This window comes from Pipistrellus hanaki (assembly GCF_964339955.1).
Source record: "Pipistrellus hanaki genome assembly, chromosome: 11".
NCBI lineage: Eukaryota > Metazoa > Chordata > Mammalia > Chiroptera > Vespertilionidae > Pipistrellus > Pipistrellus hanaki.
In genome coordinates, this window is record NC_140513.1 from 40,307,650 (window position 1) to 40,332,900 (window position 25,251).

At 38.1% G+C, this 25,251-nt stretch overlaps 1 protein-coding gene across 1 annotated transcript in view; it reads right to left on the reverse strand.

The window, feature by feature from the left end:
• The window catches only part of PGM5 (phosphoglucomutase 5), a 161,753-nt gene that overhangs the window by 110,690 nt on the left and 25,812 nt on the right, over positions 1-25,251 (reverse strand). The window contains exons 3-6 of the mRNA XM_084899519.1: positions 22,455-22,601; positions 18,516-18,641; positions 14,572-14,762; positions 13,844-13,998 (exon numbers count right to left, since the gene is read on the reverse strand). Coding sequence (XP_084755645.1) covers positions 13,844-13,998; positions 14,572-14,762; positions 18,516-18,641; positions 22,455-22,601 — 619 coding nt within the window. The remainder of the gene's footprint in view (positions 1-13,843; positions 13,999-14,571; positions 14,763-18,515; positions 18,642-22,454; positions 22,602-25,251) is intronic.

Here is a 25,251-nt window from a genome sequence, read left to right on the forward strand (position 1 = left end):
AAAGTTGCATGATAACCTGATGAGGTTAAATACTCTAATTTTCATTTGACAGATAAGTAAACGGGCACAGAGAGGTTAAGTGACTTTCCTACTTTTAAACAGCAATGGTAGAGCTCTCTCTTGGACTCAGGTGTCTGTGAATTCTAAGCACATATTCTCTGTCACCACACTGTACCACATTTTTACTCACAATACTAGTAGATGGTGTGTTCCAGAATGTTTTCTCTTTTCCTAACCTGACTCATCCCTGCTTATCATACTGAGCAACTACTATGGTCAAAACAATGCATTTATATTAAAAATAAAGGTAAAAAAATAAAATGTAGTTCCTGTTCTCAAGGAGCTCGTTCAGAACTTGAGAGAAGGAAGTTCCATTACAGCCAGAAGTCCTGATCCTGATCCAAGTCAAGGTAAGTGGTTCTTCTCTGCATCCTCATGGCCCCTACTATGGCATTCCTCACATTGTATTGTAAGTGTTGCTCAGAATATCTGTCTCTCTCACTAAATTATAAATTTTTTGAGGGGGAGGGTGAATCATATTCACTTATAACACTAACCCAAAGACGGCACTCAATAAATGTTTCTTGATGAGTAAGTGAGCAAACTGTAATCAGCAAGTGACCTGAAATGCATTTTTCAGGGAAACATCCATAAATCTAAAATAGTGGGCAAATAGTTTAAATATACTAGCAGGCGCTGGCAGTTGCTCACCCAAAGTCATTCATGCTGATTTCCTCTTCAATGAAACCATGACTTTATTATTTATCCTCAGCAAAGATTATTATAGATCAGGACAAATATGCACTGGATGGTTTCCTTACCTTTAAAAAGACACATAAATAAAAGGCAGTCCATTTTCTCCCATTAGACCATGTCAGATGTGGGGCAAATAACTAGAATTGCTGGACCTTCCCATTAGAAAAGCTCAACCAAGAACAAAGGCCACATCCTGAGGATGACAGATTTTGGCTCCTTAATGACAATGCTGAGGCAATGACATAGCTCCCCACCCCAATCGCACTGGAGCTAGCTCTTTCTAGATGTTTTAATATGTGAGAGACACCCTTCCCTTACTGTTTATATCCTTTGGAGTTTAGTTTTCTGTTACTTGCTACTAAAAAATCACCTTACTTCCTTCCCAAAAACCTTGCTTCCCAATTTTTGTTGCCATAACTCCAAAGGTAAGGACTAGTGTTACTTCCAGAGTTTCTCCTACTCTGGGCATCAGTCTACTTATACGTAAAATTGGTAGAATAATACTTTTCTGATTAGGTTGAGAGTTTATTTTAGATATAATAAATAATCCTCTTACTCCTCATTATTATTAATATCATAATCATAGTTTATGTCATCAACCTAAGTTCTTTAGTCTAAAGAAACAAACAAAAGATTTCAGCATGTCAAAAATTAAAAAGCAAACTATTTTATAGCTACATAGCCTACAATATCTAAACCTATGGCAGAGACAGCTAGCCAGCTATCCCTCCATAACCATTCTCTTCTTCTTTCTTGATAGGAAAACCCCAGATTTTGAGTGGTGCACACAGCCATTCAAAATAAAGACTCCATTTCCCAGCTTCTCTTGCAGCTAGGGGTAGCCATTATCGTAGGTTCTGGCCAATGGACATAAGCAAAAATATCAATTTTCCAGTGAACATCTTTGAAAGGTGAATGGATAGTATTTCTATTTCCTTCACCGTTCTTCTTTATCCTTTCCTTCAGAAGCTGCCTAAAATGTAGACATGATGGTTGGAGTTCCTGCTATTTTGAAAAATGAAGACAAGGACTACACCCAAGGGAGGCAGAGCAATGAGGAAGAAGGAATGTGGATCCCTGGAGCTATGTATAAAAGAGCCACTATACCAGCCCTGACTACTTCCCTTCTGGATGGGGAGATATGGGCTTTGAAAAAGAATGGTGATCAGTGGTAAAGTCAGATGTACCAATACAATCACACACTCAAATCACATGTGACATCTCCCTATAGTCGGCCTCAACCTGGCTCAATGTCAGACCCACCCAGAGCCACAAGCCAACCTCTGATCTATAACCTACTCCAAAAGTTGGTCTACAAACCCAAATGGCCTTGTATAAGTCAGCTCTCATTCTCAAATTCCTCATGCTCCTGGCACCCACATGTTTTGATAAGATTCTTATAAATAAACCCCATTTGCAAAGAAATATCCACCCTTCCATCTCCCAAGTCTCTCCTTACTGCACCAGAGGGATTGGCTAATGAGTTTGCAGAAAAAGGGATTCCAGAGGATCCTTTAAATTTTTTAAAAGTGATTATCAAAGCAGGAAACAATCATTACAACAATAAATTGGGATTGAGATGCTAATGTTAAGAAAGGAAGTAGCTAATGTTACCTTAGTAACAAAGGACAACAAGGAAAGCCACTTTTCAGGAATCTCTCCTCTATTTTTTCATTCCCACACACAATATAGTAGAGTATGTTTTACTTATTTTAGTTTTTGGCTGAACTACTAAACAGATTTTGAAATGGGCAAATGCTTAAATTATGCATATTAAAAATTTTAATTTGTAACAACTTTAAAGAATACTAATAAAAAGTCAAAAAATCAAAACATTACATATTTTAATGGGATGTGTAATATAATGCAAAGTCAAATTTCTATCATCAGAATTAGTGGTAAGGAAAAAACCTTGAACTCTGTATGGGGGTTTGGCCAGCATACAGACAGGCACAGATGTGTTTTAAAAGAAAAAAAGGAAAATCCTCTATGTTTTCCCAGAAAGATAATTTTTCTAAAGAAATGGAGCTTCAAGGGTACAATATTGATACCAGAGAGGAGCATGCCTCATCTCCCCTCGTTGCTAGTGGGAGTGGGCTTCTTGGGGTACTGCTGGAATAAGCACTTCTGGAGGCCCCCATAGGAGGAGGTGATATGGTAGAAAGCTTTATTTCTGTGGAATTATACCCCTCGTTTCCAAAGTCCCATTTCCCTTAGTCCAGTCATAGAACATGTGTAACTGGGGTTTCATTAGAGCTAAAATCAAAGCCAGTGTCCAGAGTTTGGTTCCCTTCCATGCTGGAGCAGGGTCAGGTACACCTTCTGGCTAGTTGCAGTCTATTAGTCTATTGCGTGTGTGGGTCCGCATGGCTGTGGGCCACATGGGAGAAAGCCAAAAAGCCAATCATGAGCCAAGAGCCAAAAGGAATCAAGAGAGTGAACTTCTTTGTTCAGAGGATTAAGTATCCCAAATCTTTGCACGCTTGCAGTGGCCACGCCCATTCTGGCCAATGACCTCTGTTCCCAGGTGTTATCCAGCTTTACTGGGCATGGTTCTATCTAGCCTTTGTTGGATCCCTGGGGAATGTGAAGCTGCCCCAATGATATACCTATGATGTATGGACTTCCCTTTGCTCCTTTTTTTTTTTTTTTTTTTAATAACTAGCTAATTACAATGGTATCAATATGTTTTCTAGGGAAGCACTTGATAAAGTTAATTTAAAAAAAACTTCTAATTTGAAACAGCTTTAAAGAATACTAATAAAAAGGCAAAAAAAAATTAAATGGCAATGGGTCTAATCATGGGTCTCTAGTTGAAAGATTCATTATACACAAACAAAAGAGCTAAAGAAAATTAAAAATCATTATTTACAAAGTAATCTGAAAAACTACCAAATACAGATATTCTTCCAAAAGCTTTGTTGAATTGTGAAATGTGAGCAACCCACAGCAAAAAGCATCACCCACAGAGGATAAGGGTTTAAGTGTAGCCACTGGTTGAGTTTTAGTCTCAGTTCCTTAGTGTGAAAAAACTGGAGACCAATCATTAGAATCCACTGTCTATCCTTTGATTTGTTATTGCTCATTGAGTTCTTGCCATAGACTGGTGCTGTTTTTAGTATTGTCTATATATTACCTCATTTAATCCTCAACAAGAAGATTGCTGTTATTGTTCTCTAGCAAAAGAGCCAGGAACAGGGAGGCTGGGGATTAGAGAGAGTAAATCTTCTAAGGCAGAGCAGAGCGCAAGTATCCAGGTCAAACAGTAGTATCATGTGAGCAGCTGGAGCAAGGTTCACCTGTGGCCAACTCTTCAGTTATGAGAGCCAACACATTCCTCTTATTATTTAGGCCCATTTCAGCTGATTTTCTCCCATTTGCAGCACAAAGATCCTGACTGATACAATATCTCTGTGAGTCCTGGATAGAGATCTTACATTCTTAAATACCGGCACCAACTCACCAAAGAGTGAGTTACTAGAAAACAAACCACTGATGCAATCAGGGACTCTTAAGGACTGGGAATTTCAGATGACAAATTTAAACCTCAGGCTGAAACCTGCTCAGAGATGAGACAAATGGATCCCCAGGTCTGATTCCACCCTCACCTTAGACAAGGCCTAACAAAATTTATTTTCACTTTCTTGTCCCTAAGCATGGGCATCTTATTTAAACCCAACCACTAACACATTATTTACTAAAGGAAATTGTTGTATTTAATTAGTACTTTTCATGTTTCTGGTCATCACTGTAGTCTGTCTGAGATTAAAAACTCTTTAGAGTGAAGGAAGCATATCTGTTTAACCCAGTTTACACAGAATGTCACAGAGAAGAGCTGCTGAAACCTGATAAATGCTTTTTGCCTAGCCGCTGCTAGAGATCCTAATTACCTTAAGCAGATCCTGGGGCAAGGCTATAAAATGCACATCTTGCCTTTAACTCCAGTCAACATTTTCCTGGAAGTTTTATGTCAAAGCCATCAAACCACTTACTTTTCCCTAGCTTTGCTAAAGTAGTGATGTTCAAGATAAAAATTACACAACACCTTGGGGTTAAAATTAATTATGCTTGTCTGATGTCATGCACCACCTTTTAGGCAATATAAGTTCTCTCCCCCACCCACACCAATCCACACACACCAACCCACACTAGTGACTTTCACTCAAAGTACAATCAGAACATTTTCCTGCTCTCAACAATAAGGAACAGTAAAGAAATTATGAGGCTTGGAATCAAATCACTATACTACCAATTTTGACTGCTTCTTTCTTACTGTGTGACCTTGGGCAAGTTACTTAACCTCTCAATATCATAATTTTTCTATAAATAGAATGTCAATACAGTAATAGTCCCTGATTCAAATACTTGAGGATTTGAGTGAAAATCAAACAAGATACTGGAATAGAGTTCACTGTAAACAAACAAACAAAAAAAAAAACACAAACCTGTATCCTCTTACTCTTTGCTGAGAAGGCAAAACTTTGGGGCAGCTTCTTTTTTTTTTTTTTTAAATAAATCTTTATTGTTCAGATTATTACAATTTTTTCTCTCCCCTCCCCCATAGCTCCCCTCCACCTGGTCCCCACTCCACCCTCTGCCCTTACTCCCCCCCCCCATCCTCATCCATAGGTATATGATTTTTGTCCAGTCTCTTCCCGTACCCCCACACAGACACCCCTTTCCCCCTGAGAATTATCAATCCCCTCTCATTCTATGCCCCTGATTCTATTATATTCACCAATTTATTCAGTTCCTCAGATTTTTAATTCATTTGACTTTTAGATTCACTTGTTGATAGATATGTATTTGTTGTTCATAATTTTTATCTTTACTTTTTTCTTCTTTTTCCTCTTTTTAAAGAACACCTTTTAGCATTTCATATAATGCTGGTTTGGTGGTGATGTACTCCTTTAGCTTTTTCTGATCTGTGAAGCTTTTTATCTGCCCTTCAATTCTGAATGATAACTTTGCTGGGTAGAGTAGAGTAATCTTGGTTGTAGGTTCTTGCTATTCATCACTTTGAATATTATTGATTCACCCTGTGCATCTTTCTTGGATACTATTCTTCCTTCAGCCTGATGGGTGAAGTGAAACCAAGGATATTTGGCAATCATTTAAACAGTGTTCTCCCAGGCCTAGCTGACCACCACTTTGCAAGGCTGGGGTTTAAAACTCATTTAAAAATTTTCCTTTTGTTGTTGGAGTTACCAAACCTACTTTAAAATATGAAGCACAGACTAAAAGTGCATGCTCTTTTACTCCAGAAAGATCTTCAGATCTAGGATTATTTATCATTATCCTCCTTCAATTAAAAGCATTGTCAAGTGCCAAGCTTACCTGGCGGCCTGACCAAGCATATGTTTCAGTTTTGCTAGTGTATCCTCCTTGTATCTTTTATGCCACCAATAAGTTGGCTAATGACCTTGAAATCTTAGAGCCTCTGACTCTACACATAAGTGTTTTTCAAAAAGGACAAGACTGCAGGGAGTAACTTGATGCTCTGGGTCACCGCAGGAAGGAAGGCCGTGGGCAGCAGCTCCAAAGCCACACAGCTCCGCTGAACCTGGACCATGTTTACTGACGATCTAGTCAACGCAAGCCTCCAGGCTGGGAACTAACTGTTCAGGGAGGATTCCTGAAATCAGTCATAAAGGAAGGTGCCTTTGTTTTGTGCTTAAATAAATAGGTTTTGATTATTTTTATCACTTTACCAAGGTATAATTTGTATAAAATAAAATTCGTCAATTTATATGTCAAGATTATGTGTGTGTGTGTGTGTGTGTGTGTGTGTGTATCTATAATAATAAAAGTGTAATATGCTAATTAGACAGAATGTCCTTCTAGACGACCTTCCGAATGAAGCCAGGGCTGCGAGGGAAGCCTGGGTCCTGGGTGCCAGAGGGAAGCCGGTGCTGGCAGTTGGGGGAAGGAAGGCCTCCTCTTGCATGAATTTCACGCATCAAGCCTCTTGTCCTTTATAATAAAAGTATATGCAAATTGACCAAACGGCAGAATGACCAGTGGGCAAGGGATGACCAGTCGGCGGGGGTCAGGGCCTGGCCAGCCAAGGCACATGCCATTGGGCAGAGGGAGGGAACAGCAATGTGGGGGGGGCAACCAGCAGCAGCGATGAGGAGGGCCAGCACCGTCCCTTGATCAGCCCATCTAGTTGCCTCCCACAGATGGAGGCCAGACTGCGTTAGGACATCCCCTAAGGACTCCCAGACTGTGAGAGATTGCAGATCAGGCTGACAGACCTCCCCAGTGCATGAATTTTTGTGCACTGGGCCTCAATTATTATATATATAAAAGCCTAATATGCTAATTTTCCCTCTGACCATTCGACCAGTCACTATGATGTGCACTGACCACTAGGGGGCAGATGCTCCACCTGGTAGGTTAGCTTGATGCTGGGATCTGGCCAATCAGGACTGAGCAAGATGGGCTGGACATGCCCTGGAGCCCTCTTGTGATCCCTCCCCAGCTTGGCCAACCTCCCGCATCCCTCCCTGGCCCCAACTGTGCACCAGTGGGGTCTCTCGGCCTGACCTGCACCCTCTTGCAATCCGGGACCCCTCAGGGGATGTCAAAGAACCAGTTTCAGCCCAATTTCTGCAGGCCAGGCCAAGAGACCCCACTGGTGCACGAATCCGTGCACCAGCCCTCCAGTATATGTATATAGTTGTATAACTATGTTAAGTAGCTACTGCCATAATTAAGTTTTTATCAGCCCAAACCAAAGAGTTACCTCATGGCTCTTTGCAACAATAAATGTGTGATAATAAACAAGTAACCTTTTCTGTCAAAGAAGAGAGTTTAGGCAACTGCCATTTTGGGTCATGTGATTTGGCAGCTGCCATTTTGGTTTGCATGACTTGCAGCTCCCCTAGGGGCCGCCATTTTGAAATAGCAAAGGTCTACCCCTCCCTTTTTCCTTTAAATTAGCCAATTCCGCAAGACTCTGAGCCTAAGCTCTGGCCAGTCAAAAGTGAGGGACAGATGACATGCATCAGATATAAAAGACTGAGCGGACAGCTGCTCAGGATGTGTGCTGCCAAGCCCTGTGTGTGCATACCCTCCTTCAGGAGTAAAGATCTTTGCCTTTCTGTCTGGCTCCCGAGGATCCTTGGTGTTCTGCCAGGACTCCTGGTTCGGAGGGCTTGCCTTATTTCTAATGAATGGGATTGATTTTTTTTAATTGTATAAATATTTTAAGTCACAAGAACAAAAGAAGGTTATTTAACCAAATGGACCCTCCAAAAACTGAAATTGAGAATATGAATAAAGGTGGGCCATGAAGTCAATGTTCCCATTGGAGAGCAACTGCATGTCACTTAGTTCTGTGCTCTAGACTGGATGTCACTGAAATCCCTGCTTAAAATGGTCTTTAATCCCCAGTCTCCCAGGGTGGTGTTAAGGGCTTCTGTCAGCAGTAGCTGGTTCCTCCATGGCCACAGTGACCTGGCACAGGCCCAGGAGGCTGCGTCAGAGGAAGGGCTGAGAATAGGGTGCTGGACACCCTGACGAAGACCATGCCTTCCTAGAGACATTATAGTGGCGGAGTCCTTGCCAACATGGCAGGCAAGAGAGAATGAATCAACAGCTTTCTGCTATTGTGAGTCCTGGGGTACAGCATAATATTTTTAAATTTTGCCCATACTTCTGTGAACCAGGTTATTAAGTTATGATTATTGAATCATTTTTAGTAAACCCCTTTTGATGGTGCCATCTCTTTTCTGCCTTGACCTTGACTAAATTAGCTAGAGAGAATTTCAGGGCAGTAACTCCTATGATAAATGTTTTTGTTTTTTCCCCTTTGGAAAAATTTTTAGTATAGGATAAACTTGAACATATTTATCTGCTATGGCAAAATAATTCACATCATCTTGTAGCAAAAGCAATGTGTGGAGAGACTAATTAAATATTAGCTTATCTCTCTCCCACTACCTTAGTCTGGCATGACTGATCTTAGAGACAAAACAGCACAGATCTAAAGGACACAGTAAGGATGGAGGTCATCACAGACCAGTCGATACTTGCATGCTTGCAGGATTAACACTGTCTGGATTCCAAAGACCAGCTAAATATGTTCAAGATAAAGCTACAGTACATATTTCATACTGAGGATTTGCAACAAATAGCTATAGACTACATTCTGAAAAATAAGTATTTTCACATGTGTTGCAGGCCATTTCTGAACTCAGCATCATAGCCAGGCACAGCTGTATCATCCTGATACTTGGTTCCTACCCATAACCTCTGCAGAGAACCCTTCCCTGGCTATTCCATTTAAGCAGGATGTTCCATACCACCAGTTATTATTGCATCAAGTTCATTTCCCATGAGCATGTGTTACATTTTACAATTACAAAAATATCTATATATTATTCCTTTACTTGTTACTGTCTGTCTTCTCCATGACTCTAAGTTCCACCAGAACAAGGAACTATGTCTAGGACACAAAAATCTCTTCATAAATAATTACTGTGTGAGTAAATGGTGAACAACAGGGATAGCACAAAAAGCAAAGACAAGATAGAAGAGCATTTATTCCCTTCACCACCATATATATTTGTGTTGCCTCCCTTATAGTCAAAACAACATTTTAGATCTGGCTCCCTTGCAGTATATCCAAGGATGCTAGCTTCTTTGAGGCTGTAAATATCTCTAATGAGGGCTCTAGTCTGCATGTGTTTGCCTTGTTTTACACAGTATTTGGCACAGCCCGAAGCACAGATGGGAGCTTCATAAATATTATTGAAAGATAACACACAGTATTATTTAATACCTCCTAGTAGAGTGGAGATAGGCCTTGGGCCACAAATGTATTATGAATGTGCTTTACTTCTCAAATGATTTGAACCAAAATGATTTCAGCAATATAGACCCATTTGAAACCACAAATCAGACATATTCAGAATGACAAAACCCCAAAAGAATGTCATTTTCAAGGCTGAAACTGTATTATTCCTGTGTGAATGGAATCCTTGTTTTAGCAACACGGTAAGGGTAGAAATGAAAGACACTATAAAGGTAGAAGTGAAAGACACTAAAAGTCTTCCCTCAGGGAACAATGATTATCTGTTAACAATAAAAGTTTGTCTGAATAATTCATCAGTTTCAAGGGTGTGGGCCCCCCTTATTCTGGAATCCCAAGCAGTTAGGCAAATGCACCATTTAATGTTTCCCAACTACTCAGTTGTCATTCTTCTAGTGCCTGACAATTCTGGGCACATCCCTGATTTTATTAATGTTTAAAAAATAACCTACATAGAAAACCGATGTTAAAATTTTGAAGCTGCATTTATTTTACATAGGAAGAAAGAAGCTTAGAAAGTGTCCATCATGAGCATCCACCTGGGAGCTACACAACAGATCAAATACCCAAAACAAATCACCACATCGGAGCCCCACAGAATTCTGAATCTCAACCAGCAAGCATGAATAATCCTTTTAAATGGTCACTTACATATCAGAACAAGTCCTTTGTGAAATCTTTAAGCAAGGCCTCTGGTTTCTGACTGAAACACATTTATTGGGAAGGGGGATAAAGTGAAATCAAGAACTACTGGGAAATTTCCACAAGAAAAGAGGACAAATGGTTTTTGTTGTCAGAATGAAACCAGCCTCTCCTGGGGCCAAGGTTTGAAAAGTTGCTGGCTATCCCATAGGAAAGTTGGGTAATATTCTCATTTGGTTTTTAGGGATCATCCTAACCAAGTTGTAGTTACTGGGCATATGCAATAGCAAATCAAATCAGAAGACCTAGTTTCAAATCCTGGGTCCTTTCTTATTAGCTGTGCAACCTTATACAAGTCACTTAATCTCTCTGATATTTGATTTGACACTTTTAACATGTTGAGAGTAATGACTAACCAATTACCATACTATTATTGCAAAAAATCAAGTGAGGTCAAATATATCAAAGTCGTTCTAAATTATAAGATTCTGTATAAGTGGAAGGTTATTATTAACTACATTCCTACACGCTGTTAAATAACTTACATAACACTCAGGATGTATATAATTCTGGGTTCTTAGTTTCTAAAGATGGTTCCACTTTTGCCTGTTCTCTACAGTTTTACTGAATCTTTTTTTTTTTTTTTTTTTTTTAAGAAAGGGCATAAGCAAAGGCAAATAGAAAAAACAACATAGAATCATAAACCCTTCTGTTTGGTGCTGTTAGGCAAGAATTTTAAACTGAGATGGACTTGATATCACTAAGAATTTTAATCATCATGGACTTGATATCACTATCACCTGAGAAAAAGAAATAAAGTGGGGGACATCCAAAAGGTCTGTGATTACTTTCCCATCTTGTGAAAGAATACAAGATCAGTTTACAAAAATCAATTGTATATCTAATTACTAGCAGCAAAACACTGGACAATTAAATCCATTAAACTATTCCATTTACAGTAACATCAAAATATATAAAAATACTCAGGAATAAATTTAAAGAAAAATTAGGTAAGACCACTAAACTATAACACATATGTATGAAAAAGCAAACTAAAATGTATGTATGAGAAATTAATTAAAACTAAATAAATGAAAAGATATACCACATTCCTGGAATGGAATTCTCAATACTATTAAAATGTAATTTTCCCCAAATTGCTCCATGGATCCCAATCAAAATCTCAAACAGGCTTTTGTAAAAATTGACAAGTTGATACTAAAATGTATACAGAAATGAGAAGGACCTAGGGCACATAATTTTTTTAGTATTGGACAAAGAAGAAAAGGAATTGGAAGAGTCAATTGCAATATTTACTTTAAAACTTCAGTAATAAATAAATAAAACTTCAGTAATCAAGACAATGTAATATTGGCATAAGGACAGACAAATAAATCAATGGAACAAAATAGAGAATCCTTTAATAAACCCACATTTATATGATCAACTGATTTTTAACAAAGGCACCAAAGGGAAAGGAAAAGCCTCTCAATAAATATGGTTAGAAGAAATGGATAAAAGGGAACTTTTCTCCTGCCTTCCAACACACACAAAAATTAATTCAAAATCATCAAGACTTAAAAATATCAAAATTAAAATGTCAATGACTCTAGAAGAAAACAAAGGAAATAATATTTCTGACCTTGGGGTAAGCAAAAATTTCTTATAGAGGACAAAAAAGTATATACTAACCATTCAAGAAAAACATAATAAATTGAAGTTCATTAAAACTTAAAAGTTATATAGATCAAAAGATACCATTAAGAATATGAAAAGGCAAGCACCAAGCATGGAGAAAATATTTGTGATACATATATCTCACAAAAGCCTTATTATCAGTAACATATAAAGAATTTCTATAAGTCAATACCAAAAAGACAACCCAATTTTTAATTGAGCAAATACATTAAAAAGTTACAAAAATGAACAATAAGCATATGAAAATAAGCACATCACTAGAGATTAAGATAATACAAATCTAAACCCAACTGTAATGATATTTTATACTCACTAGGATAGCTAAAATAAAAAAGACAACAACAAATGATAATAATGATATAAAGCATCTAAAACTCTCACAGATTGCAATTAAGAATGTAAAAATGAAAAATCATTTGGGAGTTTCTTAAAAAATTAAACATATTTCAACCTACAATCAGTATTCTAATCCTAGATATTTACCCAGGAGAAATGAAGATGTGTCCACAAAAAGACTCGTAAAAAATGCTCATCACAGCATGATTCACCATAGGGAGTGACTGAAAACAACCCAAATGTGCATCAACAGGAGACTGGAAAAATACATTGTGATCTACTCATCCCTTGGTATACTACACAGCAACAAAAAGGAGTGAACTACTAACCCATTCAATGACTTTGGAAAATCCATTTTCCAAAACTCATTGAAAAGTACCCTTAAGATGACTCATTTCACTGTATGTAAATTTTTACCTCATGAATAAATAAATAACACCACAAGGAAATAGCCACACCAATCCAGAAGGTGGAATTCTGCAGGACAACTGGTCAGGTCTCCTCAAAAATCACTGTATTAAGTACAAGAGGAAAGGATTGCGCTAAATTATAAAAGACTTAAGGGACATAGCAACCAGATGCAATGTATGGTCTTGTATGGTCTTGCTTTGGGCAACAAATCCATTAAAGACATTTTGGGGACACCTGGGAGAAATGTGAATAATGATCTTGGTTTTAGATGACATAAAATATATTAATACAAAACTGAAGATTGTTGATGGAAAAGGAAAAACAAGTTACCAGGCATTTCAAATCTCTTTTTGGTATTACCAAAAAACAATTATATGATGTATTACACATATTATATATTATGCATATTATATATTATGCATATTATAATTACTTATGTACCGGTATATTATATATGTATAGAAGGAGATCCTATAGCAAATATACATTTTCTATTAACACAGGTAACTCAGGGAAAGGGATGTGTTTATATTTACTTATTAGTTGTGTCTTCTAACTTTCCAACAAGTACTGCTTCCATAATAATGCATGCTGCTTGAAAATATTAGACTCTGAAATTCCTTGTTTTACCAGACAAGGTAAAAAAAAGATGGTAGGGGTGGGTAGGGCAAGGAGAAAACAACCTAACACTTGGATCTACTAAGTGAATATCTGTTGGGTATCTCTCATTTCTTCTCACAACAAACTTATAATTGGTCATCCCTACTTTTACAAACTTAATAAGAATACAAGCCAGCAGCTTAACATATTATCTGACCTGAAAACCCATGTTCTTTTCACTCCTCACTTAAATATTGTTTTATTACTAAACATTTATAAAGTATTTATTATGTACCATTTAACTCTGTTAAATGTTTTACATGAAATACCTCTCTCCTACCTCATATCTATGTAAGGATAATACTATTATTATCATCCTCATATCCCCACAACTAAGAAGTGAAAGGACCAAGAATCAAGTTCAGCCCACCTGGTTCTACATGTTCCTATCCAGGACACTATCCTTGTCTCTAAGTTCCACAAGTTACCAACAGAGTATGGAAGAATGAGTCATTGCTAGTGGCAAAGCAAAATGACATCAGGGTATACCATGAAGTTTTTCATGATGATATCCTTGCTTACCTGTCCAGGGCTGTGCTGGTGGGCATACTTCTCCCAAAACCTCGGACCCCCATCTGGCGGAAATATGGAATGCAAGAGAGGTTGGCAGCAATGATGGCCAGGGAGTCAGAAGGGCTCACAAAGAAGCCATTTTGGCCCAGGATCATGTAACGATCCTGTGGGAAAGAATGTATGAAGATGATCAGACAGAGGCAACTGCTACTAGCAGCCCATTCCCATAATCACCACATTTCTGCCATCAAATATTTAAGACAACTTGAATGAGTACAATGAGGGCATGAGAAAGCTTCTTTTAAATCCCTGAATATTGTAGGCCCAAGGTCTTGATGCAACTAAGAATGTGTCACACCTGTTGAAATCTGGATGGCTACCTCAGGTTTCAGTAGCCTCCATATCCTAATTCATTAGTCCCCCAAACATAATGGAAAACAGGGGTGACAGCTAAATCACTGGTTCCTTAACATGGTGCTTTCAACAAAACCCGCCATAAATAAAGATTTATTGCATGAATATTTTTAAAAGAAATAATCTTTTCATTACATAATGTTTACCAGGAAATAAGAACAGTAATGGCTAAGTTGCAATACAGAAGAGCAGACAGTGCCAATTAGAGTTCATATGCCCCATACATGTCGGCCCCAGATGGGTTCATTAATTCTCTAATTTCCAATGCTTGGTTCATTAATGTAGCAAAAGGGTCACAGCAGCCAAAAAACATTTCTACTTACCCCATCAGCATCAAATGCAGCTCCAAATCCATATTCCCCTCCTTTCATAGCTTCCAGAAGGGTTGTTGCATATGTCAGGTTTGGATCAGGATGCTGCCCGCCAAAATCTTCCAGGGGAACACAGTTTATTGCAGAATTAGCTGGAGCTCCCAGCTCATCACACAGGACTTTTCTCACATAGGGTCCCATAACTGAAAAAAAGATACACATCAATGCAAAATCTTTGCAGAACCCCACCACCACCAAGAATGTTTTGTTAGAACAAGGATGACTATTTAGTAACACACACACACAAACACACTTACACACTTACACACACACACACACACACACACATATATATATATATATTATCAGCTTTCTCAAGACACAAGAATAATATTTACATCGATTACTATTCACTGAGCATCTACTATGTGCCAGTTAGCTTGTTAAGCAGAAAGAAGATCTATTCAATAATCCAGTTACATGAAACTTTCCTCCAAAACCTTCTAAAATGCTGTCAGAAAGAAATCAACTATTTAATAATGATTCACTGTCTTTTACTTTTTATGTATTAAAAGCTTTAGCTAAATATATGCAAAAGCACTAAAAGGCTCTAGCAATGTTCTTTGTTTCTGCAATTGTTGTAACTCTGCCAAGTGTATAGTAGTTAAACACTGTAGACCACTAAAGCATATAAAACTAAGCACATTTTATAAAATAAATGCTGATGAATAGAGTTTTTCAGTTCAACACACATTTATGGATTGCCTAACATGAAATTCCTATAGCAATAGAGGGGATCATATTCAAGGAACTCAAAGCACATGGTTCCTGCATTGGTGGGTTCTTAATCTAGTAGTGAGATGAGTCAAATCTACAGGTAAGTGACTGCAATGGCAAGACAAGCACAATTCATGTGTATTTACAAAATCATCAGATCGAATGGCATAAGAAAAATAATGACCACAGGTAAGGCTTCCAAAAGGAGACAGCATTTCTGCATGGATTTGAAGGAAGGACATAAATTTGATAGGGGTAAGGAAGAGATGCCATCGAAATAAAAAGAGCATTATCAGTAAGGAAATAGAGCCCAAGACAGAATACACAGCATGTTTGGGGACCAGCAGGTAATTCTGTTAGCTGATATTTATGAAAAGGATTGCTTTCCATTTATTCTTCATTAATATAACACAAATCTCAAATAGTGAGGCAGCTCTTGATTTTGCCAGCTTAGCACTCGTTTCCCCTTCCTCTAGTAGCAACATTTTGGGTTTCCTTGAAAGAGCTTACCTTTTCCCATCTCAGTTCATGTGGTCTGGGTATGGCTAAGTCCCACATCCCCAAAAGCTGGGGAGGTAACTGAGATCTGTCCAATCACTGTCCTTCATACTCTGCCAGAACGATGATTCAGAGATGGTCATATAGCTAGGCAGTGATGCTCAAATCCAGAAATATTACTCAAACTCTAGAAAGAGCAGCTTTCTTTCCTCTGGCCAGATAATACTAAAAAAAGAACCTGAAAGATCCTTTTCTGGTGGATATGACCAGCCTAATGGGAAAGAACAAAACAGCCCAGACAGAAGGCCTTAAAGTCCATGGAGGATATGCTCCACACATGGGCTCAGAAAGCTCAACAGATTTTTAGTGCCTCACTCCTAAACATGTCAGAGAGCCAAGGATCACCAAACTTTTGAGGAATGCATTTAACATGAAACTAAAACAGAGTAAAGAGCAATTTGAAGGAAACAGAAACTATACAGAGAGAAGAAAACTTATAAAATATGTCAGTGACATCCTAACAGAGATCAACAAGATAAATTAGAATTGTAGGGAGTGGCTATAGGGTTAAGCCTCAGATTGACTTGTAGACAAAGCCACAAACAAGTCCCAGTTTGGAGGCCACACCCCTCTTAGCATAATTAAGTTTGACTTATGACACTCCCTAGATCCTCCCTGGGTAGTTAATGGGCTGGGGGAGGTGCAGCCAAAACAAGTGCCGCCTTCCCTCAGGCCCGCTGAACCCTTGCCTGTGCTGGCAAGGCACAAGACTGACTAACATTGAAAAGACTAACAATACTAAGCATTGATGAGGACACAGAGAAACCAGAGCCCTCATACATTCCTAGTAATGTAAATGGGACAGCCACTTTGGAAAAACAGTTGGGCAGTTTCTAGATATTTATCCAAGACAAATGAAATCATATCTCCCTACAAATACCTGTTCACAAATGTTTGCAGCAGCTTTGTTTGTAATGGCCAAAACCTAGAAATAACCCTAATTACATAAACTGGTGAATGCATAAACAAATAGTAAATCCCTACAATGCACTACTACTCAGTCAAAATAAGGAATAACTACTAATACACACAACACCAGTTGAATGCATCTCTGAAACATCATGCTGACTGAAAGAAGCCTGAAGAAAAAGGTGACACATTACATGGAGCTTTCTGAAAAAAGGCAAAATTATGCAGGCAGAGAGCAGATGAGTGATTGCCAGGGGCTAAGTGTTAGAGACTGGGTTTGATCTCAAAGGGCCACAGAGGTATTTTTTGAAGTGAGGGAAATATTCTGATTTTGATTGTCATATTGGTTTCATAACTATATTTGTCAAACTTCATCCAACTGTATACCTAAAAGGTATAAATTTTGCTGCATATATATAATTTATACCTCAGCAAACCTGACTTATTAAAAAGAAATATGGCATTCATGAAACATGAATAAGAAGCTATTTTAAAAAGAAATTATTTGAAAAGCAAAAAAAAAAAATTGAGAGAGATTAAAAATGTTTTAGTGGGACTGAAAAACTTAATGGAAGAAATTGGAGATAAAGCTGATTAAATTTTCCAGAAAGTATCACAAAATAAAGAGAAGATAAATGGATGGGGGGAGGAAAATAGGATAATGAGAGTGTCAGTTCTATAGGGCCAATATCTAAACAACAGCCATTCTGAAAAGAAAGGAGGGAAATAATGGAGGAAATTATCCAAGAAGTAATTCAAAATAATTTCCCAAAATAAAAGGGCATAATTTTCCAGATTAACAGGATCCACCTCATACTGCCTGACTCTTTCAGTGGCTGAGCCTTAGAGCAGTGGGCAGGGCTTAGAGTGCCCTGTGCCTTCTGCTGAGTGACCTCAGGCATGGTACTAGTGGCAGCCAGCCACAGTTAGCAGTGTGGCTTCTCCCACACACCTCTAGGCCTACCACACGTAACTAGCTACCAACCTGAATCATTTCGTAGCTCCTACCAGGTAGCGCCAGGCCAGTCACAGGGAGCAGCTGATTTTGGCCTATACTGGAGCAGTTCCCAAGAGGCCCCAGAACCAACACATCTCATTGCTGGCTTTAGACCACAACAAAGCACTATCCAATTAGTTCCACAAATGAAACCCCCAAACAGTGGTCTCGCCAGGCACCAGAGCCCACTGGGGCAAATCCCACTCTATAGGGTCAGCCTGAGCACAAAAGCTCATACATAACCTGTGGTCATGGCCAATCTTCACAACCAGTCAGCCTGAGGGTTAACCCCACCCATTGATGTGCCAACAGCAATCAAGGCTCACCTACAACAGGAGGGCACATACAACCCAGACAAGGGACACTCATGGAGCACTGGGCTCAATGATCAGGGAGACTGTGTGCCACTGGTCCCCACAGGTCACCTACTGCACAAGGCACCCTGCCAAGACCAGGAGATAGAACAGATCTACCTAATACATTAGAGTAAATACAGTGTGACAGCAGATTTATTTGTTCAAGCTTTGCTTTCATTTGCATCAAACAAAAGGAATTAGAACCCTGAAGTTTAACAGAGCATTCCAAATAACTGAAAATACATATGTTGTGTAAATACCTACAAACCCACCATTCCTCATAGTCCCAGAAATGCCACATGGGTCAAGGTCTCCTTAACATTTCTTGCCCACCAAATGGGAAAAGCCCACAAGCTTACCTCCATGCATAGCATCAACTCGGATCTTCAGTTGGCCAGGCCCAGCCAGCAAACTTTTGATGGCGTTAAAGTCAAAGATGGTCCGAAGGAGATTGAGATAGATATCGACTGGATCCACTATCTCCACTAAGGATAAAAAAGCAAAGGATATCTCCTATTTATTATCTAAGGTATTTGGGCATCTCCACCTTAAGTACTTAGAAAAGCAAAGACAACTTTCGACAATTCACAGCCTATTCTTAGAACAATGAAAAAGTGTGAGTGACCAGAAAGAAGATTTGGAAATATAAAAATGAATTACTACCCTAACACATGAATCTCTAATCATAATCCCATCATAACCCCACACACTATGTGAGAAGCAAATTCTCCATTTACAGACAAAATCACAAATTAAGACATTAAGATGCTACAAACTTTTCAGGTTACATGGGTATAAATAGTATCAAGTTTTAAATTCTCCTTTGCAAGTAAAAATCAACCACAAGAATAAAGTAGTTAAAACTGTGTCCTGTTTCCCTGCTCCCATCTTCTTTCTGCTACCTCCCCAAAAACTGCACCCACCTCTGTGCTAAAAGGCATCTTGGCACATTCAGTGGGCTCTCCTGTGGGGTTGGCCAAAGAATGACTCAGCTGGCATGAAACAAGTCAAAGGAGTGACCTCAGCAGTGACTCCTATTTTCCAAATGCCATCATGCCAAACAGACTCAGGTTCGGAACTAAGGATGAGGGATATCTCGTGTGCCCAATCTAGTACCAATTTAAGGGTAATTGCCAGATATTAGAAATCCTCATCAGAAACAAATGTACTCCAGTGTCCAACACCACCCAATGACCAGGAATCCAAAACAAGTCTTTTCCATTTATTTGAAAAATAAATAAAACCAGAAAACATTACATTTTTCAAACTTGGTGATCATTACATAATAATACTCTGAAAGTACTTATCCTTAAAAAGTTCCTACTTGGCTTTCAGACACTAAGATTTTGTTCATGAGCCTCACTTTTTAAATTTGTAAATTCTGAAACTTATATTTTTGGTTTTCAAAGTTTTCAAATACATGCTTCTTTGGAATCCTGAAATACCTAACATGCACTAAGAATATTAGCAATCCACCTTTAATAATTTTCAGTAAACCCACATGCAATATTTAATGGAAGAGATTTTAATATGTAACATGAAACTCTCTCTTCCTCTGGCCAAATATACAAAAATATTTTTCCTTGCACTGAAATTAATGTATAACGTAGCTCCATTCAAATATAATGTCATGACTTTTAAAGAACACAGGTTTTAATCACATTTTGACAGGAAGAAGATATTAATCCTGAAAATAAATTAATTAAAAATTAATCTATATGAACTTAACACCTAAAAATGGTTAAAATTATAAATATTTTTATATGTGTGTTTATGTGTGTGTGTACATATATATACATATATATATATACACACACACATATATATATATATATGTGTGTGTGTGTGTATAAATATATATATATTTACCACAACATTAGTCTATAAAATAAAAAGTCATGTCTTGACTATAAAAATTTTACTCATTCTACAATATAGAATAATGTTTTTGGCAATTTCAATCTGGTACTTTAATTCTTAAACCACTTGCCTAAATACATTTGTACTTAGAGTAGATAATATATAGTACCAAACAGAAATGTAAAAAACAAGAAAGCAAATAGAATTCAGTGAAATTTGAAAGTTAACTCCATAAATTTCATGCTCTTGATCCTTTAAGGTGAAATGCCAAGGATTTATTTGTTTCCAATTAACCTAAGCCCTGCTCAACATTTAAAACAGCAAGAACATACCACAACAATTATCCCAAACAATTATCTGCATATTCTTTTGGGGAGCCAGGAAATCTCTCTACCACCTCCTGGTATCCATAGCTTTAAAAAAAAAAAACTCATCAAATTAGCAATGTGTCTGCAGCATTGAACCTGAGTCTGAGTTCATCAAAGACCTGGTCTCTTGAACAACTAAGTATCAATAAAATTGTGAAGATACAATCAATCAATAAATAAAACTTTTTCTTGATGGAAATGCCTGATTTTTCTCAGTCATCTTATTGTCCAGCCCTTCCAAATCTAGTTGGGGGAGTGTACACGTGCATGCACACATGTGTACACTCCTACACACACACACACACACACACACACACACACACACACACACACTGATTTGACATGCTCCCAACTAGATTAATAAAAGTAGGCTTCCGTTGCTTCCAGTAAGAATCACATGGGTTTGTGTTGATTTCTGATAAGTAAACAATTAACTCAAAATCTTTTAAGAAAAATGTAATAGAGTTGGCCCAAAACTGTGACCCTTCAACAGTTCATTTCAAGCTCTTCTGACCCTACAATATCATGTTGCTATGAACTAGCTATTTCATCTTTTTCAGCTAAGTCAAATTACTTGTAAAACATGGGTACCATCTTAACTGTATTTAAGCTTATAGGGGTACCAAATGAGTAAAAAAAGAAATATTAGCTTTATTACTACTTGTATGTCTTCTAGGAAAAGAACATCAAGATAAAAATAGAGGGGGAAATGATATGCAAATAAATGGTAGTAATGTTGTTACATAGAGCAATCCTATCTAATAAAGAGAAAATATTCTAATTGACCATCACACCCTCACAAAAATGGTGGCACCCACAGCTAATAAGGAGGGAATATGCTAATTGACTGCCACGCCCTCATATATGGTGTGTCCAGCTGCACCACCGCACACTTGCCTCCAGAGTACCCAGTCCCCTCAGCCTCCTAGCTGCCCAGAGCAGACCTGAGGCACAAGCAAGCCACAGATGTTAGCAACCCAGCCAATACCTGAGGCACAGGCAAGCCTCAGATGTCAGCAGCCCAGCCAATACCTAAGGCACAGGCAAGCCTCATATGGCAACTGCCCAGCCACCCAGAGCAGGACCGAGATAACCAGGGCTGGCCATGGCCAGCAGCAGAGGTGTGATGTGGGCGTCACCTTCCCCCTGATTGCCGGTCGCCTCCTGCCTCTAAGAACTTCCAGACTGTAAGTGGGGGCAGGCTGGGCTGAGGGACTCCCCCTCCAGTGCATGAATTTTCATGCACTTGGCCTCTAGTTGTAATCTGAGCACATCCTATTTATTCATGTAACAACAGGATGATATTTTTTACAATATCATTCTGGTTCTCTAAGTTTTTGAACCACTTGCCTAAATCCATTAGGTATTTATTGAATTTGTAAAATTTCCTAACACAGTGTTGGTAATTGTGCACTGAATCAAGATGAACTGTGCTGTTCTTAATTTTTTTTTTTTTTTTTTTTTTTTTACAGAGAGAGATAGAGAGTTAGAAACATCGATGAGAGAGGATCATTCATCAGCCGCCGCCTGCACATCTCCCACTGGGGATGTGCCTGCAACCATGGTACATGCCCTTGACTGGAATCGAACCCGGGACCCCTCAGTCCACAGGCCGACGCTCCATCCACTGAGCCAAACCGGTTTCAGCTGAACTGCACTGTTCTATCTTCCATGGGAAATTGTAGCCCCATTACCGTGCTAGGTCTCCTATTTATTATCTAAGGTATTTGGGCATCTCCACCTTAAGTACTTAGAAAAGCAAAGACAACTTTCGACAATTCACAGCCTATTCTTAGAACAATGAAAAAGTGTCAGGCGTGAAACTTTCCCTATGTGGAATATGATAGAGAATTTGGAAAGTGGTTTTTGAAAGTTGCCAGTTCTGAATATCTTAATGGCTGTTCTCATTTTCCTCTACCCTGCATTCAGATTATATCTATTTATCAATTGTCACTCCAAAGATTGATACTTCAACCACTTTCCCATGTATACTGTACACTGCCCTGCAGAAACCAGTCAACCCATCCACGGAGTTATTCTGACTTCTTAAAAACATAATCTCCCTATTACCTCTAAATGGTTTGAATTTGTTCTCCAGGTCAAATTCTTGTCTTCCTAGTCGAGACAGGTCAATTCGAAGATCAGGACATATAGCATATTCCTCAATTGTTTTGCTGATCTGATAGATTTTGTCTGAAACAACATCTGGTGCAGGACCTAAAATTTGAAAATAATGCATCACCAAACATATATTTATTTAAATTTTTCATCAGAGAAGTATCACCTCCTCCTCTACCAAGCAGGAGAAAGATTCATTTGTTCTCTAAACAATAGTCAACAGTCCACAGTTCAATTATTTCTTGTGTTGTATACACCCACTGTGGAAGAAATTTAGTCAAGCTCACCTGTTCAATGGAGGTGCATAACCTACTTGTTTGTTTGTTTGTTTGAATCTACTTCTAAGCAATGATACATCTTCCCTAAAAATAGTTTCACACCTGCCAGGGAGGCCCGGTTATGTAATCAGCTTTATTCAGGATATGAGACACAAACAGGATATGCATTTGACAGAAGTGAGGGATTCCAGAATTAAACTGCAGCTTCCCTAGTGCACTTAGAGGGAAAAACATATGATTTCTACTCCCAGGACTGCTGCCTCATGGATGTGTGAATTTACCAAGGTAAATTATTTTCCCCAACTCATACTCTCTAGTGACTCCTAAGTTTTTAAATGATGTTTAACTCAAAATATCCCATACATTAGTTGTAATACCACTTTAAATTAATTGAACATAAAAACAATAGTTGTCCTCCTTTGGTTTTTCTTGTCTTTTTAACTTTTATGACTTAATGCATCCCTCTTTACATTTTTGGCAACAAGTCTGGGAATCAAATAAGTAGACTGAAAAATCTAAAATATAAATTAAAGAGAATAGATGTGAGAGAGAAAGAGAGAGAGAGATGTTAAGATAGCTTTGTGTATTAATTTCATTTACCGACTATATTTTAACTTTCTACTAAACACAAATTATTTATTGACTTCTTTTATATCCCAATCCTAGAGCTGCACTGTCCGATACAATAGCCACTAGCCACATGTGGCTACTGAGCACTTGAAATGCGATAATCAATTTGAAATGTTCTATGATTACAAAATACACACAAAATTTTGAAGAGTTAGTAGAAAACTATAATACATCGTATTAATAATTTTATAGTAACATGTTGAAATAATAGTTTGGTTATATTAGGTTAAATAAAATACATTACTCATTTCACCTGTTTTGTTTTTTTACTTTGTTTATGTAACTATCAGAAAAATTTAAAATACATATGTAACTCACAACCTATTTTTACTTGACAGTACTACTTTAGGGCATAACACTGTTACTGCCTCCCAATAAATACTCATTGAACATATGAAAATGAGTTTAATGCCTAAACTCATTAAATTGTATACATTAAATATGTGCAAGTTTTGTATATATCAATTACACCTCAATAAAAATGGAGGTGGAGAAGGAATAGCAATAGCACCATTCCAGCAGGTGGGAAAGAATAGAGCCTAGTAGATTGTACTGACTTTTTTTGTTGTTGTTGTTCTATAGAGGACCACAAAGTAATAAACGTATTCCTTCTCAACTTCATCCTTTTAAGAAACATAAAAAGTAAATAATCTTATTTAGTTTATGCATTTCTTATGCAAAACTAATGCTCACAGATTAAGAATACATAAATATCCCCATCTTCTGGACACTACAGCATGTTATTGTGCTGTCTCTATCAGTTTTTACCGTATTTTCCGGCGTATAAGACGACTTTTGAAATGAAAAAAGGTCAACCAAAAATCGGGGGCAAAAGACCAAAATTGAACAAAAATTACCTGCAGATCTTGACGGCAAAGTAAGTCTTTTTCTTTGAAGTGGGGAGTAGTCTTATACAGCGAATATAGGCCTAAACCTATGTTTTAACTGTAAAATTAGGGGGTCATCTTATACGCCGGAAAATAAGTCTCTATTTGAGTTTTAATGCCAAAGTACAGTGATTTTTTAAAGTAAAATAAGTTCTACGTCACGAGACGATAATTTTCAATCAGCCACCCACAGAGATAACCTTAGAGCTCATCAGCCATCTGTGTTCCTTGACAACTTCCAAGTTTCTTGACATCTTCTACTCCAGTGATTTTCTTCTTCATTTTAGTTGATGCCTGGTACAGTCATAACTTAAGTAATAACGTCTCTTAAAAAATTCTTCCTTCAAAAATATCAAACATGAGTTTCCTTACCCCACAAATTCCTTATCTTCCTTCTACCTTACTCTGTTCTTCTGCTGAGCCTGCTCTTCATCACTTAATTAATCCCAGGCCATCAGTCCATTCTAGTTTCATTGGTGTCTTATTCCAGGCAGGATCCTATGATCCACCATTTGAGCTATGCCTTTGTCAGCCCAGTTACACAAGCAAACATTTACTGAAATTTACATATACCACATCTCACACTTGATATGAGATTTGGCACTCACAGAAAGCAGATGAAGTGTTATTATCCCCAGGTTCCAAATGGGGAAACTTAAATTGGAAGAGGTGACCTTAACCAAAGTCACATACCTAGTAATTGCTAGATCTGAATCTTATGTTGTCTGATGTCAGCTCAAACACTATTTACCACCACCAATCCTCTTGATGTTCTGCCATGCCCGCCTACCTGATCATTCCCCAAATATTTATCTGCTCCCACTGCTGACACTCCCATACACTGCTGAAGGTAGTCATGGAATTATACAAACTGCCTTATCCTAAGAATGCGGGTTTAACTTAACCCTGGTTCTCACTTCACAGAAATCTTCAACAAATTTCCCAGAGTACCTT